Source organism: Musa acuminata, chromosome BXJ1-4 (assembly GCF_036884655.1).
Source record: "Musa acuminata AAA Group cultivar baxijiao chromosome BXJ1-4, Cavendish_Baxijiao_AAA, whole genome shotgun sequence".
Taxonomy (NCBI): Eukaryota; Viridiplantae; Streptophyta; class Magnoliopsida; order Zingiberales; family Musaceae; genus Musa; species Musa acuminata.
Genome location: NC_088330.1, coordinates 31077624 through 31093550, shown reverse-complemented (window position 1 = coordinate 31093550; position 15927 = coordinate 31077624). Strand labels below are relative to the sequence as shown.

At 36.7% G+C, this 15927-nt stretch overlaps 2 protein-coding genes across 11 annotated transcripts; both read right to left on the bottom strand.

Moving 5' to 3' along the window:
- Positions 1-1492: 1492 nt before the first annotated feature.
- Positions 1493-13936, bottom strand: LOC135583138 (pentatricopeptide repeat-containing protein At2g19280-like). 10 transcript variants are annotated; one of them, XM_065173834.1, is made up of 8 exons: positions 11608-13936; positions 10817-11115; positions 10357-10731; positions 8541-10133; positions 4779-4966; positions 4168-4605; positions 3831-3988; positions 2960-3304 (listed from the first exon to the last, which is right to left on the bottom strand). In XM_065173834.1, the coding sequence occupies exon 1, from the start codon at positions 13917-13919 to the stop codon at positions 11793-11795; it is 2127 nt and encodes a 708-aa protein (XP_065029906.1). In that variant the 5' UTR covers positions 13920-13936; the 3' UTR covers positions 2960-3304; positions 3831-3988; positions 4168-4605; positions 4779-4966; positions 8541-10133; positions 10357-10731; positions 10817-11115; positions 11608-11792. The 10 variants fall into 10 exon arrangements, with proteins under 10 accessions (XP_065029921.1, XP_065029906.1, XP_065029912.1 ...); XM_065173849.1 differs by lacking the exons at positions 4779-4966; positions 8541-10133 and adding an exon at positions 1493-2524 and having other exon boundaries at positions 3101-3304; XM_065173840.1 differs by lacking the exon at positions 4779-4966.
- On the bottom strand, positions 3117-6990 carry LOC103981328 (pyrophosphate-energized membrane proton pump 2-like). The gene is made up of 7 exons (XM_065180588.1): positions 6810-6990; positions 4415-4534; positions 4168-4325; positions 3831-3970; positions 3584-3697; positions 3419-3522; positions 3117-3304 (listed from the first exon to the last, which is right to left on the bottom strand). Exons 1-7 carry the CDS (start codon positions 6988-6990, stop codon positions 3117-3119), a joined length of 1005 nt encoding a protein of 334 aa, XP_065036660.1.
- Positions 13937-15927: the final 1991 nt, after the last annotated feature.

The following is a 15927-nucleotide window of genomic DNA, read 5'->3' as shown; positions in this document are numbered from 1 at the left end:
CTCTTCGGTCTCAGGCCGAGAGAACTGCTGGTCTCATTGTCTCGGTGGAAGTTGGGCCATCGACATGACAATTCATCACTGCAACGTAATAACAAAGTTTAATGAACTGAAATATGCATCATCATATTTTTTTTTTTTATGGATAGCTTACAAATCCAATTATAAGAATACATTATTTCAAACATTTTATATTGTAAATCCTAAGTGAATATCAATAATCAATATAATGAAACTTAAGTTATTAATTAATATTAATTATTTTTAAAAAAATTTCTCTAACCATCAAGTACTTTATACTATAATAGATAGAGCTATAATAGTACTTGCTATTCTTACAAAAGAAAACTACTATGATATCTCACAAAACATCTTCAACAACTTAGAGTTCGATCACACCAAATCCTGAGATAGAATTTCGCAGTCATAAAACTTAATTTGTTATCTCAAAACATGCGATAAAATCAACTTCTATCAATTAATATATGTAATCTATTAATTATATCACGTATCCAAACATCTGAGTACTTACGTATCTTTATGTATGTGTATTCATGGAAAGTAAATAAAAGGACATAATTTGGAATTCCTTTCTATTAATCAATAATCGTAATCAAAATTTAATTATATTCATAATATATCTTATCTAATTAAATAGTATCATATAATCCAACACAAGAATCCATAATCCAACGTTGAGAGGTTGGACAACATCCTCTTTATCATGTTACTATTGTTACATCATTATCATACCTTCGTTAGGAGGTGACGAGCTAGCATTGTTAAACAAGAATCTTCGCTTCGAGGTGGCGAGCCTATGCGATCAATAGCTAATCCTCTTGATAGTTCTCGACTGGTGGTAGTGGTGGGAGCAACAACCTTCGAGGGAGAACGACGACTCGCTATCGGAGAGGGGGGACTCGCACGAAAGGACGCTATGCCTACGATGGAGGAGAGGAAGGGCTAGGGAGATTAGAATGGAGTCAAAGTGGAAGAAAACGAGAGAGGACCTCAAGACTCGTTGCTCAGAGCGCGCCTCCAAAGAGTGCAGAGCATCCTATGCACAAGCAAGGAAGGGATTCGTGGTTGTGCCTTTAAATTTTGGACAAGCAAAAGATCGGATTAAGTTCCACCTATCAATCCGAACTAATCTTAATATATATGGATTGAGTCAGATCGGATCACATTATGCCTATCAAACTTGATAAAATGAGTAGATTTTTGAAAAGGTCCCTTACCTTTTACACTTTAATTAAGATGAGAAAAATAAGATGCTATGAGATTAGTGATTTATCAGGATTGAAGAGATTTTATCACAAAACATCCTATTTTAAGTTTTCATTATCTCTCTCTTCTCAAAATCCCAAATAGACCTTGAAAAGAAATAGTTGCAACTCAGAAAGTAAAGAACATGAATCATATAAAAATTTCTTATATTACTTCATATTAAATATGGGAATAACAATTGAAGCATACCCAGTATCATCGCCAGAGCTCTGGTAACAATGTCTCTCACCCCATTATTACAACTCCTTGATGATTTCTTTAGCAATTTGCTTGAATCATCACTAATGAATAAGTAGGCTGGTTAGTGAAATCAGAGCAGATTAGTATGCCTCATCCCTTTTGTCTAGCAAGCATTTGCTTCAGTTAGTCCCATTGTCGATCTTACAAAACGTAGGATCAGATTTACCATGCAGGCTGCACAAAACACAGACGCTCAAACAAGCTACCTGGGATTACACGCTGCTACAATGTTCCTGGTAGGTGCAGCAATTGCAGGAAAACTGATGCATCAAAACATCATTCACTCAATCGACTAAGAAAAAGCAGATTTAGGCCCCAGCTACTTTGCCTGGAAAGAGAAATGTTTACATGGCATGAAGTTTATTCATTCAAAATACTATCTCAAGTCTGCCTTAAGAGGATTTGCAGAGAGTAGCAGTAGCTTACAACATGTAAATGACAACAATATAAAACCTATAAAAGGGTTGATGCTATTAAGGATGCTTACCAGCAAATTTCAGCATACCTGCCGGGCAAAACCTCATGTAATTTCAGGATGATGAGTAACTATCAAGCAAGTCACCTTTAAATCCTTTCTCATCATGAAAATAAGAAAACAGCACCCATCACAAATTTGTTCCAATAATGAGAGCAGTGATTACGGATCAATTAAATACATCCAGTCATGCACTACAAAAAATAAAATAGATCTGTATCTTACCTAAATCTGAAACCCTTGGCCTTAGAAGGCATGTATGTATGATTAATCCATGTATTAGTAAAGAATGTAAGCAGTGTATCTCGCAATCTTGCTCTATATCAGGAAAAATAACAACTATTTTTTCAATCCAGTAACTACCCACATTTCAAAGAATGCATTGAGGGTTTTTGTATATTTGAACAAATAAAGGTGGGATATCACTAGATAAGATGGGGTGCCATGACCAAAGTGATTGTGGCAAGCATCTTGATGGGAACATGTATTGAAGGACCATAAGTATCTTTGAATGGATCTCCAACTCTGTAAGTATAAGAAACTTAGTTCAGTACTTCAAACAGCATAATTGAAAGCACTTGATTTTTCAAAGATCTGAAAACACTATATAGCATAACTTGCCAAAAATGATTCCTACAGACCTGAAGATTTATTTTTAAATAAGAAATATGCTTAATATTTCTTGCACCTAATATAGATTTCAGCATCTAGGGACAAATGCATGGTACTCTTCCATAAACCGCTAAGAATCAGATCTCCCAGTAATTATACTCCCATATATACATTAATTCAATAGCACCGTTAGACCTCTGCTAACTGGAAAGTATAACCAAGTGACCAAAAATTGATAAAATCCTAGGAATGAAATTTAGTGATTTCATGTTTTCTTTGTTTATAATTTCAGCTTTTTTATCTTGATTTTCTGTTCTTTATTTGTCTTTATAAGTTTAAACAAAGATCTGTCTCCTAAAACATCTACAACAATTATAACCTTGGAAAAAGATATACCGTTTTCAGTTACAAATTGAAAACTCAGTTATATACATGTTGCCTGCAACAAATACAAAATAAAAACTGCAAAAGAAAGGCAAGAAAAAGAACTTAAGCTACGTGAACTTTAGCTTTGCCTCCCAAGTGCACCAGTCTCTATATATTTCTTTGAATTATCCCAAGCACTGCCAGCAGTATTTAGAAACAGAGCCAAAAGAATACCAACAACTGTTGCAAACATAAGCATCAAAGCCACAACTTTGGCTCCAAGAAGCTGCTGACCAGTATAGTGGCCCAATAACCTGAAGAAAAGTCCTGCCAACCGAATAAAAGACCAACCTCAAATCATGAAATAGCAGGCGAAACTTTCTGCTTTAATAAATGATAATGTATGCACGAACCAACTGAGATGCTGCCTACTTTTACAACCTAAGACACCAATTACCACTGGAGATATAGTTGCCCAAGCACCAGGTTTTATCATTTCTTGTAATGATGCAGATACCACAATGGCAAATGTAGTCTGGCTTTCTCTGGAGTCCCAGATATGAATGCTATATCAATATCCTGACTCATTATATCGTCAAATTTTACCTGACATGAGATGTTGGGCTACTCACCATTATACCAGGCCTCTCAATAAATTGTCTACGAACTTCATTATTAACCTCTTGTGCAGTTCTTCCAACAGCAGAGCAGGCAAAGGCACTAAATACAAATATAAGCATATAACCTAACAAGCCTCCTATAAAAACCTCTGGAATTGTAATGTCAAACTACAAATCCACCAGCAAGGATGTTTATAAAAGTTATGCAAACTAAAGAACATAAATATTAGTACCTGTTTAAAAGGGATATGATTGCACTGGAAAGAAGGAAGGTGGCAAGTGCGGCAGAACCAATAGCAAATCCTTTAGTAATAGCTTTGGTAGTGTTACGTACAGCATCTAAAACATCTGTGATCTCCCAAACACTTTCAGGCTGCAAGCAAAAAAGTTACTGCTGCAACATATTAGATAAAAAGTGACCAATTTAATGCTTTAATGTCAGTACGACCTCTCATCTCTCTCAACGTTTCAAAGGAGCTGATAGAAGTTGATTTCACAAAAGCACATGAAAAAGAAAGCACTCACACATGTTAAATCAACCATATAAAAATACTCATCAATGATATGTACCTGCTGACTCATCTCCATAATTCCACCACCAGCATTATCAGCTACAGGACCAAACATATCCATGGTGAGAACATATGCATCAGTGCTAAGCATTCCCATTGTTCCTACAGCTATGCCAAATAAACCACCAGTTGGATTTCCAGTTTCATCTACTAAACCTGATGTATGTCCCAGCCAAAATGCTGTGATAATAGCTTTGCTTATCACCAGAACAGGAAGGGCTGTTGATTCTAGTCCAAGCTAACACTGGCAATTATATTAGTTCCATGACCCATAGCACTAGAATGTGCTAACACACGAACAGCCTCATGCTTGGAATCAGTGTAATATTTTGTGATCCAAACAAAAGCATATGCAGTAACTGTTCCTACCAATCCACGAGGCAAAGTTTAACTATGCAGAAGGTGTCTGTTCGGTGTAAAGGAGCCATGAAGTAGACTGTCAAAGATCAAAGCCAAACAAGTAAACAAAATATTAATATCTCAGGTTATAATAAATAGTCGAGCAACCAGAATACAAAATTCGAAAAAAATACTAAAGTGGAAGATGAAGTGAGCATGAGATATACATGTTAGGTAGGCATTTGTACAGATTAATTACTTATTGCTTACCACACCAAATGTCAAAACAGCCAAAATAATCAAGACAGAATAGCCTTTTTTAAGGATAGCCATTGGATCCTCAATAGGGTCAATAAGTCCAGGATCACGTGTACCCCTGATTGACAGTATTCCAATAGATGATACCACCAGGTCAAAAGAATAAAAAACAAGAGGGAATAATATAAACCCAGATGGATCTGAATAGAAAAAAAAGCTTCATTTAGCATGAGGTTCATGTTAAGATTTGTAAGAAACGCATGAGTTCATAATGTCATAATGCAACAGAAATTTTATTCTCTGGAGCCAAAACATTTGACTTCTAAGTGAGCAAGTTGGAGTTATCCAGAAATAACCTGAATTAGTAGGAAAAACCTTAAGCCTATCATTTAATGCAAAACTTGAATGAATGACTATTCACAAAAAATGGGATAAATTGATGGTCCAGCTTGGTATCAGGTTCATATTAATGTTACGCCCAAAAGTAACTCAATTTATTCTTCTATATGGTGCATAAGATGTTTGATCTTCGCCATATAAAGAAAATCTTTACATGATTAAAACATAATTGATAGAATGTTATATTAACAAGACCTTGTTCTTTATCAATTAAGTCAAATTTTAATCCCCATCCATAAACCATGTTCTTCTTGCCTAGTTTTGCCCAAACTAGAATTTTGTCACTAGAATGATGTTTGATATAAGGATGAAAACCAATCATAAAATCTCACTAATGGTTCTGTATAACTATTCAACTCAAACATCTTCCTGATCAGATTGTATGGTTTCTTAAATTTGCAAGATCCATAAGTCCCAAGTTAGAACATGTTCTAGATCTAGCTCAAACCCAGTATAAACTTGACCAATCGATCTTTTCTAATTATTTTGACAGCCTCCATGGTCTTCCTATTCACTTGTAACATGTTTGACTAGATAGACAGACTACAACGACTCAAAGTATGCATACCACAAAATTAAAAATGTCCTTGCAGATAGAAAAAATTATATAGGCAGTCTCAGAATCATCAACCAAATTCAAGTTGGTCCCTAAGCTTCAATTTGCAGCAAAATGTAGCTTCAAATTTTCAAGTGTTACAGCCAAACCCTGTAAGAATATTCTGTATGAAACTAGCCACGGTGGTCGCACATGACACATTAAGCTATCAATGGGCATTAAAGAGGTATGCAATTTCGAATGATACCGCCCGGTACGGGCGGTATATACCGGTCCATCAGCTTACCGGTACACGGACCGCCCGCTACCGGGCAAAAAGAAAAAAATAATAAAATAATATATATACATATATATAAGGCGACGTGACGTCGCCTTTTATAAAAATATTTTATATATAAATATTTATATTTATTTATTTATTTATTTATTTAAAAAAAATAAAGCGACGTCGCTGAGGCGATGTGACGTCGCCTTTTAAATAATATATATATATATATGAACGATATACCGCTCGATATACAGTTTCATATCGTACCGAACGAACGTCGAAACTCCGGTACGATACGAAATTGCACACCTTGCATTGAACAATGTCTTCTTGTCACAACCTAGCCTAACGGAATAACTAACCTATTAATTTCATTGAGTTTAAACTATTGGCCTAAAATGCTTAAGTCAAAGTACTATTAGGAGTACACCAATCAAATCATTAGAAGCTAATTTTAGCTTTGCCCACATCCATTTGGGACTAAATTAAAGTATTACAATCTTGCCCACTTAAGGGTTTGACGTCCTCATCAAAGCCTAGCATAACCTAGAATCATAGCCTAGTATAGTACATATGAGGTATAGTCCAGTGATGGCTCCACATAGTGACGGGCCCTTTGGCCCCATTCATGATAGCCCCTTTCCTACTCGAGCATCTCATCTTGCCTCAATTGTAGGTCAGCTCTAATACCAATTATCACGACCCAACTTGATGAGATAACTGATCTATTAAATTCATTGAGTCACTAATTGAAAATTCTTAAGTCAAAATCAATAGTAGTATACGCATTAAATGCTTACAAGTCAATCTTAGTCTTTACCCACTTTCAATGTAGGACTAAATCGATGGGGATTATAATCTCCATTAGTTAAGGGCTTGACATCATGATCGGGGCCTAGCATAGCTACCATGCGAGGCATACCCCAGTGGTGGATACACGTTGTGATGTGCCCTTTGACCATGTTCACGAGTAGGCCTTTCCCACTTGAGCCTTTCACCATGCCTCAATATTAGATTAGTTCTGATGCCAATTGTCGCAACCCGACCTGATAGGATAACTGGTCTATAAACTTCGTTAGGCCTAAACCATCGACCTAAAATGCTTAAGTCAAAGTTAATAATAGTACACCCATAAGATCCTTACAAGTCAATCTTAGTCTTTAATTGTGAGACTAAATCAGGGTATTACACTTTTATATTGATATTTGAAGATGTTACTTAGCCATAGGAGAACAATAAGGAAAGGAGGATTGATGCCTTCTTCCTTTTATCCTTATAAATTTCCTCTTTTCTATTATTTGTTTGCCATACAAGTTAGCTTTCCTACCCTCATGACAACTTTCCAACCATTTTTGGCAACTTTCTCAACCTCCATATCAACACTCCAGCAAATCTAATCATAGGACATGACTGAAATCGCTTTGAAAGTTTAATCTATTAATTTCTACAAGTTGAAACTCAAGGACACCAATTTCGAATTTACAAATGTAATCGATAATTTGATAAAACCATATGTATAACGTGTTGAGTAGGATTTCAGCATCCATGATGAAAGGTTGACATTTGAAGTTAGTCAAAATTCTCTAAGCCACTTGTTAAGAGGACTCAGGAGAGAAAGGAATGAAGAGGTGAATCAGAATACAAGAATTGAGTTCAAGAAAGTAACCCACCTAAGCTGTAGAACTGTACAAAATTCACATGAATATGCAACAATTAAAATTATAAGGTGGTTCCAATCAATCCTGGCAACAATCTTACAGATATCATATTATAGTATAAATGGCAATAAGCAAATAAGAATCATGGTAATGCTTCAAATGATTATCTACAACAAAGTAGATGATTTAGATCATAAGATACATGAAGTCATAGGAGATGAGCAATACAAAGCTATAAAAATTATTTGACAGCTCTTCAAATATCTAGAGAAGGATTGTGTAAACTTGTATGTTAAGTACTATTTAAGTACCTGAAATACCTATTGCTCAAAAGAACAAATACAAAGTAAAAATTTGAGAGTGGTCATCCCAAAGAAGGTTTTAAGTCTCAATAAAATTCAGGTTTCATTAACCTATCAGACAGGTACAGTATCATTATACCAAGGAATATACAAACCTATAACACATAGCATTATTGAATAAAATTATTAAAAATTATAAAGAACTATAGTGCATCATTATTGAGCTATAGATTTCAATACCTGTGCTTGTTTGAACCAGTAAATATCGGGTGACCGAAACTGATCCAACAGGCATTTAAATATTAATCCTAAATATTAAATTATAATTCTAGATCCCAGAAATTTTAATTTCTACAGAACATCCTCTGTCATGTAATTCTAAAACCTTCTGTTACATTATAATCCACTTTCATTTGCTGAAGTTTCCTTTTTCAGACAATTTCAGAAAATATCTGAATAATGTTTTGAAGATAATTTCATTTGAGATAAACAAAGTCATGGCATGTTCATCATGCAGTTTGTATTATGCAATTCTATTGCTTTTCTCTTCCAATTATGTTTAAGAGAGAGAGGAGATGCAAGAAAAGTTACTATGCATTCTGGTGCAGGTTCTGCTTCTGTCATCCTCAGTTGGAAATTTACAGAGTACTGCATATTGGGTACCAACAATTTGCCAATAACTTTTATGATGGACTATGCAAATACACTGTCATCATACACAAACTATTTCCAAACTGTCCTTGGTAACTCGCCAGCATTCAATAGGACTATTGTCAATCATCACCTACACTGTATGATATGGGGTGCACCTCCAAAGAAGGAACCCATCTACTGATAACCTTAAAAACATTACTTTAAGTGGTGCAGCATTTGGTACTAGGTTCTCTAAGAATGATCCTGTTCTTGACCACATTGACAAGGAAACTTGAGCCTGGGTCCTGGTAGGATAGTTCCTGGAGGTTGGTGTTTAGGTGGAAGCCATGGGGACCCATGTGCTGTTTGGTGTAATCCTGATGTTCTAATTCCTCGACATGGTGCAAAGACTATTTCAGATCTTCTGTCGGATGGAAAGCTACATTCTCAACAATGTACATGGAAGTGATCCATGCATGAGGTACATTAACTGTCATAAGATCTTTTCATGCTTTTAGTCACTATTGTTTTTGTTTATCATATAATCATGTCTCTCAAATATATATTGTCTTTTGATCAATCCCTCCACCTGAATGCCAATGTTGTCCTCTTCTTTTCTGGCAGGTGACTCTTGCATCTTCTGCAGATGATAAGATCTTTTCATGCTTTTAGTCACTATTGTTTTTGTTTATCATATAATCATGTCTCTCAAATATATATTGTCTTTTGATCAATCCCTCCACTTGAATGCCAATATTGTTTTTGTTTATCATATAATCATGTCTCTCAAATATATATTGTCTTTTGATCAATCCCTCCACCTGAATGCCAATGTTGTCCTCTTCTTTTCTGGCAGGTGACTCTTGCATCTTCTGCAGATGATAAGATCTTTTCATGCTTTTAGTCACTATTGTTTTTGTTTATCATATAATCATGTCTCTCAAATATATATTGTCTTTTGATCAATCCCTCCACTTGAATGCCAATATTGTTTTTGTTTATCATATAATCATGTCTCTCAAATATATATTGTCTTTTGATCAATCCCTCCACCTGAATGCCAATGTTGTCCTCTTCTTTTCTGGTAGGTGACTCTTGCATCTTCTGCTCCCTTATGACGAAACATGAAACCACATCTTGATCTCCAATTTTCAATTTGGGAGCTGCACTAATTGCATCACCTTATTTGTTAACTCAGCTTTTGAATACGTAATTCTAGTTCTCAATTCATCAGATTTGGGTTCTGTAAAAATTTATTCTCCAATGTCCAAATACTGATAATAAAATGTGGATTCTGTTTGAAGCACTAACTAGTTCAATAAGCTAAACTTGATCTTTCACTCTGCCATGTCATCACAAGCTTCCTTGACCTTTGGAACTCCATCAGCAGTCATCATTTCTCCTTGTGGTACAAAAAGGGAAGGCATATGGCATGATTCATTTCTTCCATGCTGGAATTGGTTGACTTTTTGTTCAAGAAATGAAGCTACTGTTCAAGCTCAATAAATATCTGTGCTAAGCATGCTGGTGCTTGTAACATCACAAATCACCCTAGTAACCAGAAGAATCAGATAAGACCCTGTAAATATCTAGGAACCCAAAAACTGGTAATGATTCTCATATTCTGAGTATTTTTGTGTTCACAGATGCATGGAAGAAACATTTCATATTAATGTGTCCACACATTATAATGGTTCATAAAAATAAGATTGTAAAGGAAGTCAAACATGAATTTATGTCTTTACAAGGGAGATTAAGACATGGTACAGCATACCATGTTCACAATGTAGGTTGCAGAGTTGCACTTCTGTGCCTTATTTTCCTCCTTTGTGTGACTTCACCACCTCAATTCTTCTCAACAGCTCCCTCACCGTCGAAACTGCCCTTCTCTGATCATCCTTGAGCAGGTAATGTCCATAATAATCCATACTGTTGCAGTATCCATCGTAACCAAGCTCTTCCATCTCAGGTTGAGGGAACTGCTGTTGACTACATTAAAAGCTACCAAGAAGTCTCAAGCACAATGCACTGTAGAAGAGTATTCTGTCACAGGTATCACTCTGCAGAACCCTGAACTCAGTATCCTCCTCACATATCTTCTCAATGTCTTGGTGGAAGCTCGGCCATGGACAGCCTTGACAATTCATCACTGCATCATGTAATGCTGCATATGATAAGAGGATGAAGCTAATAATGCAAGTACTAATTCAGAACTCTTGAACTCAAGAGGTTACCATACAACTACTTGGTTCTTAGCAAGTCTCTTGTGATTGTGAAATGTCTTCACTATCCAATGAAGTACCTGATGAAGTAGAACAACCAAAGGTTGTGAAGCTTATGAACACAACCTAAATGTAAAATCTCACCTTCATGTTTCCGAGAATATATGTGTGATTGTGAAATGTAAAAGCTCCTCCATTTGAATTGAAAGTGGATCAACGAAGAATCGAAGGAAATCGTGACTGAGGTAGCAAATCAAGATGTCTTCGATCTTTGCTCAGGGAGGAATCTACCACACTATGGAAGTATACTCCTGAATGGGAAGCAACAAATGTTAAGAAAAAGCTATATTAAAAGTCTGGACAAAAAAAAAAAGATACCTCAAAAAACATATGGAAGATATTATATGACGGCTAACATGAATGACCCCAAAGTAGCTGAAACCACCTAATCTAGAAAAGGCTGAGAACCACAGAATCGAGAAAAGGTTTGATAAATATAGGTGCAATTACCAAATGGATCTGTATCCTATGTTCTTTTCAAACAAACAACAAATGTATATTCCTGCCAACCACAATCAAGATCAAAAATAACTTTACCAACTTCTGAATTCAGAAAAGAATTACCAACTCAAAGGAAGATATTAGATCTGAACTTGCAAGAAATAAGCTACATATCTAGGGCACAATTAAACGGAGAAGAAAAATCAGTTAAAGGGATAATAAAATTGTCTCTTCTTTTAAAATGAAAAATCCATTTCCAGGTACAAAATGTACAAATGCATATGACAAATACCGGAACATACCATGCAGCTTTAGTCTTTTTGTTTGGCTGACAACCTTACTGGCTTGAATAGAGAGACTTGTCCACCAAAGCTTCTCTAAGGAACTTCACCCTCATGGTAGTTTGAAGATGGCAGGTGAAACAATTGTTTTAAAGCTCCACCAATCAATATAATGGCATCAAAGCACATCTAAAATTCATCAAGAATCAATCATTACATTTTTCAAAGAAAATTTCCTGCATCTTCATGGCAGCATTTTCAGCTGCATTTTTCACTCCAATTTTCTCAAAGCAGCAAACCAGGGCCTCATATGTAAGATTATTAGGAAAAATATCATTTTCATTCATCATGAACATAAAACGGCAAGCTTCACTAATATTCCCTTCTTTACAGAATCCACATATGAGAGTGTTGTACAATATTAGGTCAGGCTCCAATCCAGCATCCAACATCTTGTGAAATAAAACACTTGCATCTTGCATGCGCTGCCTTTTGCAGAAACAATTAAGGAGAGCACTACAAGTGACAACATCAGGTGTTATTTCATTATTGCTCATGCTACACCATATGAGAAATGCTTCTTCCAAATTTCCATCTTGAGAATAACTGTCGATTACATTGGTAAATGTGATTCTGTCAGGAGAAAACCCCCTTCTAACAAGTTCATTAAAGACTTCTCTTGATTCCTTGACATAGCCTCTCTTGATGAGTCCATGCATGAGAACATTATATGTCACCACATCTGTGGATACACCATCCTTTTCCATGACATCCTTCAACTCATATGCCCTATGCATGTGACCCTTCTTGCTATAACCATTGATCAATGTATTATAAGTGACAACATCTGGTTGCACACCCGCCATTTTCATCGCAGAAAGCATGTACTCTGCACCACAAAGATCATTTCTGTCACAGTAACTTTCTATCAACACTGTATATGTCATAACAGTTGGTTCAACCCCTCTTTTCAGCATTAGAGCAAATGTCTTCAAAGCCTGATCTAGCTCACATGCTCTACAGTAACCATCAATAATAGCTGTGTAATTGAAGGAGTCCGGATCCAACCCCACCTCAAACATCTCTTTGAACAGCTCGTAAGCTTCTACCATATTGCCATTTTTACATAACATCAATATGAAGCTGTTATACACGAAAACATCAGGAATGCCGCTTAGAGAGTTCAAAAGATGTGCGGCATCCACCAACCTACCAGCTTTGCAGTAGCCATTGACAACTGAAGAAACCAAAACATCATCATGAGAGATGCCCAATTGCAACATTTTATATAATAGAGCAGTTGCCTCTTTGAGGAGCCCCCATTTGCACAAGGCATTTATCATCGTTGTATACACAACAACATCGGCTTGGCCACCGTATTTCTGAATCTCAAAGAGCAATTTACAAGCACAGTCGAAGTCACCATGAGCACCGAGCTCCCGGATAAATAAGCTTACGATCCTTACGATCCACTGGTTAGAGCCAAACGAGCTACTAGGCATTTCCACAAATAATTGCCATGCAACTTCGTACTGCTTGGATTCCAGCAGAAGCTTGATCAGAGAATTGTAGACACGGATGGTCGGGTACATGCCAAGGTTCCTCATATCATCCACCAACCTAATAGCCATCTTGACCATTCCTTTATCTACGTAACACATAACGAGCATGCTATATACAGTTTCCAAAACTCTCCTACTACTGCAAGTTTCTCTCAGTACATCAAACACCAGCTGATGCTGTACTCCGTCGCTGTGCTCGTCAACATTCCTAGCAATACTTCGGAGAAGCTTCACTGCGATGTGGTTCATATTCCCGGTGACCGCTATGTGCACCATAGTTGAAACCGCACGGACGCCGTGCTTCGAACCGTTGTACCATTGCGACAGCCTAAAGAAGTAGAAAGCCAGCGCCGCGTCGGAGCTGCCCTCGAACAGATCGTTCAGCAAGGCGACCACATTGCGCTCGCACAGCTCGACTTCGAGCGAATTCGGGGAGCCCAGAATCCAGCCCCGGTGCGAGAGGTTGGCCCGCATCCTCTTGATCATATCGGCCTTGCAGGACCATTGTCTTGACAAGGAGTACCTTCGTCGGGAGGCGGCGAGCCTGCACGGTCGGTAGCTGATCCTCTCGGTGGTTCTCGGGTAGTGGTAGTGGTGGGAGCAGCAGTCTTCGGGGGCGGACGAGGACTCGCTGTCGGAGAGGAGGGACTCGCACGGCAGGGCCCAGTGCCGGCGATGGAGGAGAGGAAGGCCAGGGGAGATGGGGATGGAGTCGAAGCGGCAGAGGGCGAGGGAGGACTGCACGGAGCGCCTCCACAGGGAGCAGGGCATCGGGCGTGCGAGCAAGGAAGGGAATCGTGGTTAGTTGCGCCTTCAGATTTGGAGTAGCCCATGAGTCTGGAGCGAACGATTGGGCCGAGTTCGGGCCCGTTGAAGACACAGAATTCGGTTGAGTTCAGATTAATTCGGCACCTATCAAGTCGAATGAATCTGAATACATAAGGATTGGGCCGGGCCGGATCATGTCATGCGTACCAAATTCCCCAACATGTCATCATCCATCGCGACACAATGGGAAAAGGAGCAAACTCCCCAACGGATGACTTGATTCTGACTTCAAGAGTCTTTCTTGTCTCCTCCTGTAAGGAAAAGCAACCCACCATCATAACAATCATAACCAAGGAAGGGGAGAAATAGGTTCTTGGATTTCACACACGCACACACACAGAGGGAGATTAGCCGTGCGTGGGACACGAGGGTCTGGCAATGTTTCTGTTGCCAACTTTTTGCTTCTCCAAACATTGTTTTGTTTCCTTGTTTTATGTTTTCGTTCCGTGAAAACGCTTTTGGTGATGTTTTTGTTGCCAGATTTTTTGCTTCTTTAAACGAAGATTCCAAGACCAAGGCTTGCGAATTGTTTTGTTTCCTTGTCTTCTGGTTTTATCGCACGAGAACTTTTTCATTTTTTTTTAATTTATTCTATATTTAATATTTTAAAGGAATTCTATCGTTACTTCCAAAATATTTTATTATAAGTTCAAAAATATCGAAGAGAAAATGCCAATTCAATCGAAGACTGGGAGAATTGGGTAAGTGGTGAGGACCCTATTAACTATGAAGGAATCTGTTTTTTAGCAGGTATAATTATATATTTTCTTCCCTAATTTATTATTTTATGAATTTCAAAAAAAAAGAGGTTAATCAAAATAAAAGATCTAATAACTATATACTAATTCAAGTGATATAATTAATGATATTAAATTATTTTTTATAATGCATTCTTTTTTCTTTGACAAATAAACCAATATTTAAAAAAAATAAACTTGCAAATATTGATATTTTCTCAGAATTTTTTTAGACATACTTGTGATTTTTTTTTTGTTTTTGCAATTGCGAATGTGAAGTAAGTCTTTTACCAAATGTGAAATTGGATTAAGTGAAATTCCAAATAAAAAAAACTTTTGCAGACAAATAAATCTTTTCAGGGTAACCCTGTTTTATTCTTTTTCTTTGGATTAAAGTGAAATGAATGAATTTTTTACCATAAAGTTTTTTTATCTTTTTCTTTAAAGTCAACGTATCTGCATTTTCTTGTGATATAGTGACCAGTTTAACGGAGCTTTCTACGAGCCATTGTTGATTGAGCAATTAATTAATTCGAAGGTAAGGAAGTGTTTCCTTTGAACATCACGAGGCTATTAATCTCACATGTCTTTCATTCTTTTACCTAAAAAAGTTCCGAGTGTTGTTTTTAACTAATGACTCCCTAATTGATTTTGAATATTATTATTCACAACCCCAGTTCTATTATTGATAATTTATTTTTAAAAATAATAAAATAAAATATTATTATTTATCGTCCTTGTATTTTTTTTTCTTTCTCATAATTTCTTATTTTATTCTTGTTATCGATGTTGCTTACCGTCAACATCACTCATCTCGCTCATCACCCCCTCGATGTCGTCCTCTGAGGAGGAAGAATAGGAGAAGGTGGGGAAAGAAGAAGAACGAGAAGAAGAGGAAGAAGAGATTATTTTATATCCATTTACAAATACATAATTTAGAAATATTAAATATTTTGATGAGCTTACTATTTTGAGACTCCTTACTATTCACAATCTCTTTACTATTTATAAGCCTTGAAAATTAACAAAATAATATTTTATTATTTATAGCCCCTCTAATTTCACTTTTATCTATTTTTTTTCTTTTTCTCTTTCCCCACAGCCTCACCACTCGACTAGCATTTGCTCTTGCCACTGTTCATGCACTCTCCTGCACACCTGCGTAGTTTGCAAAAGTCTAAAACATGACATCTTTTGAGTTAATATAATTGACA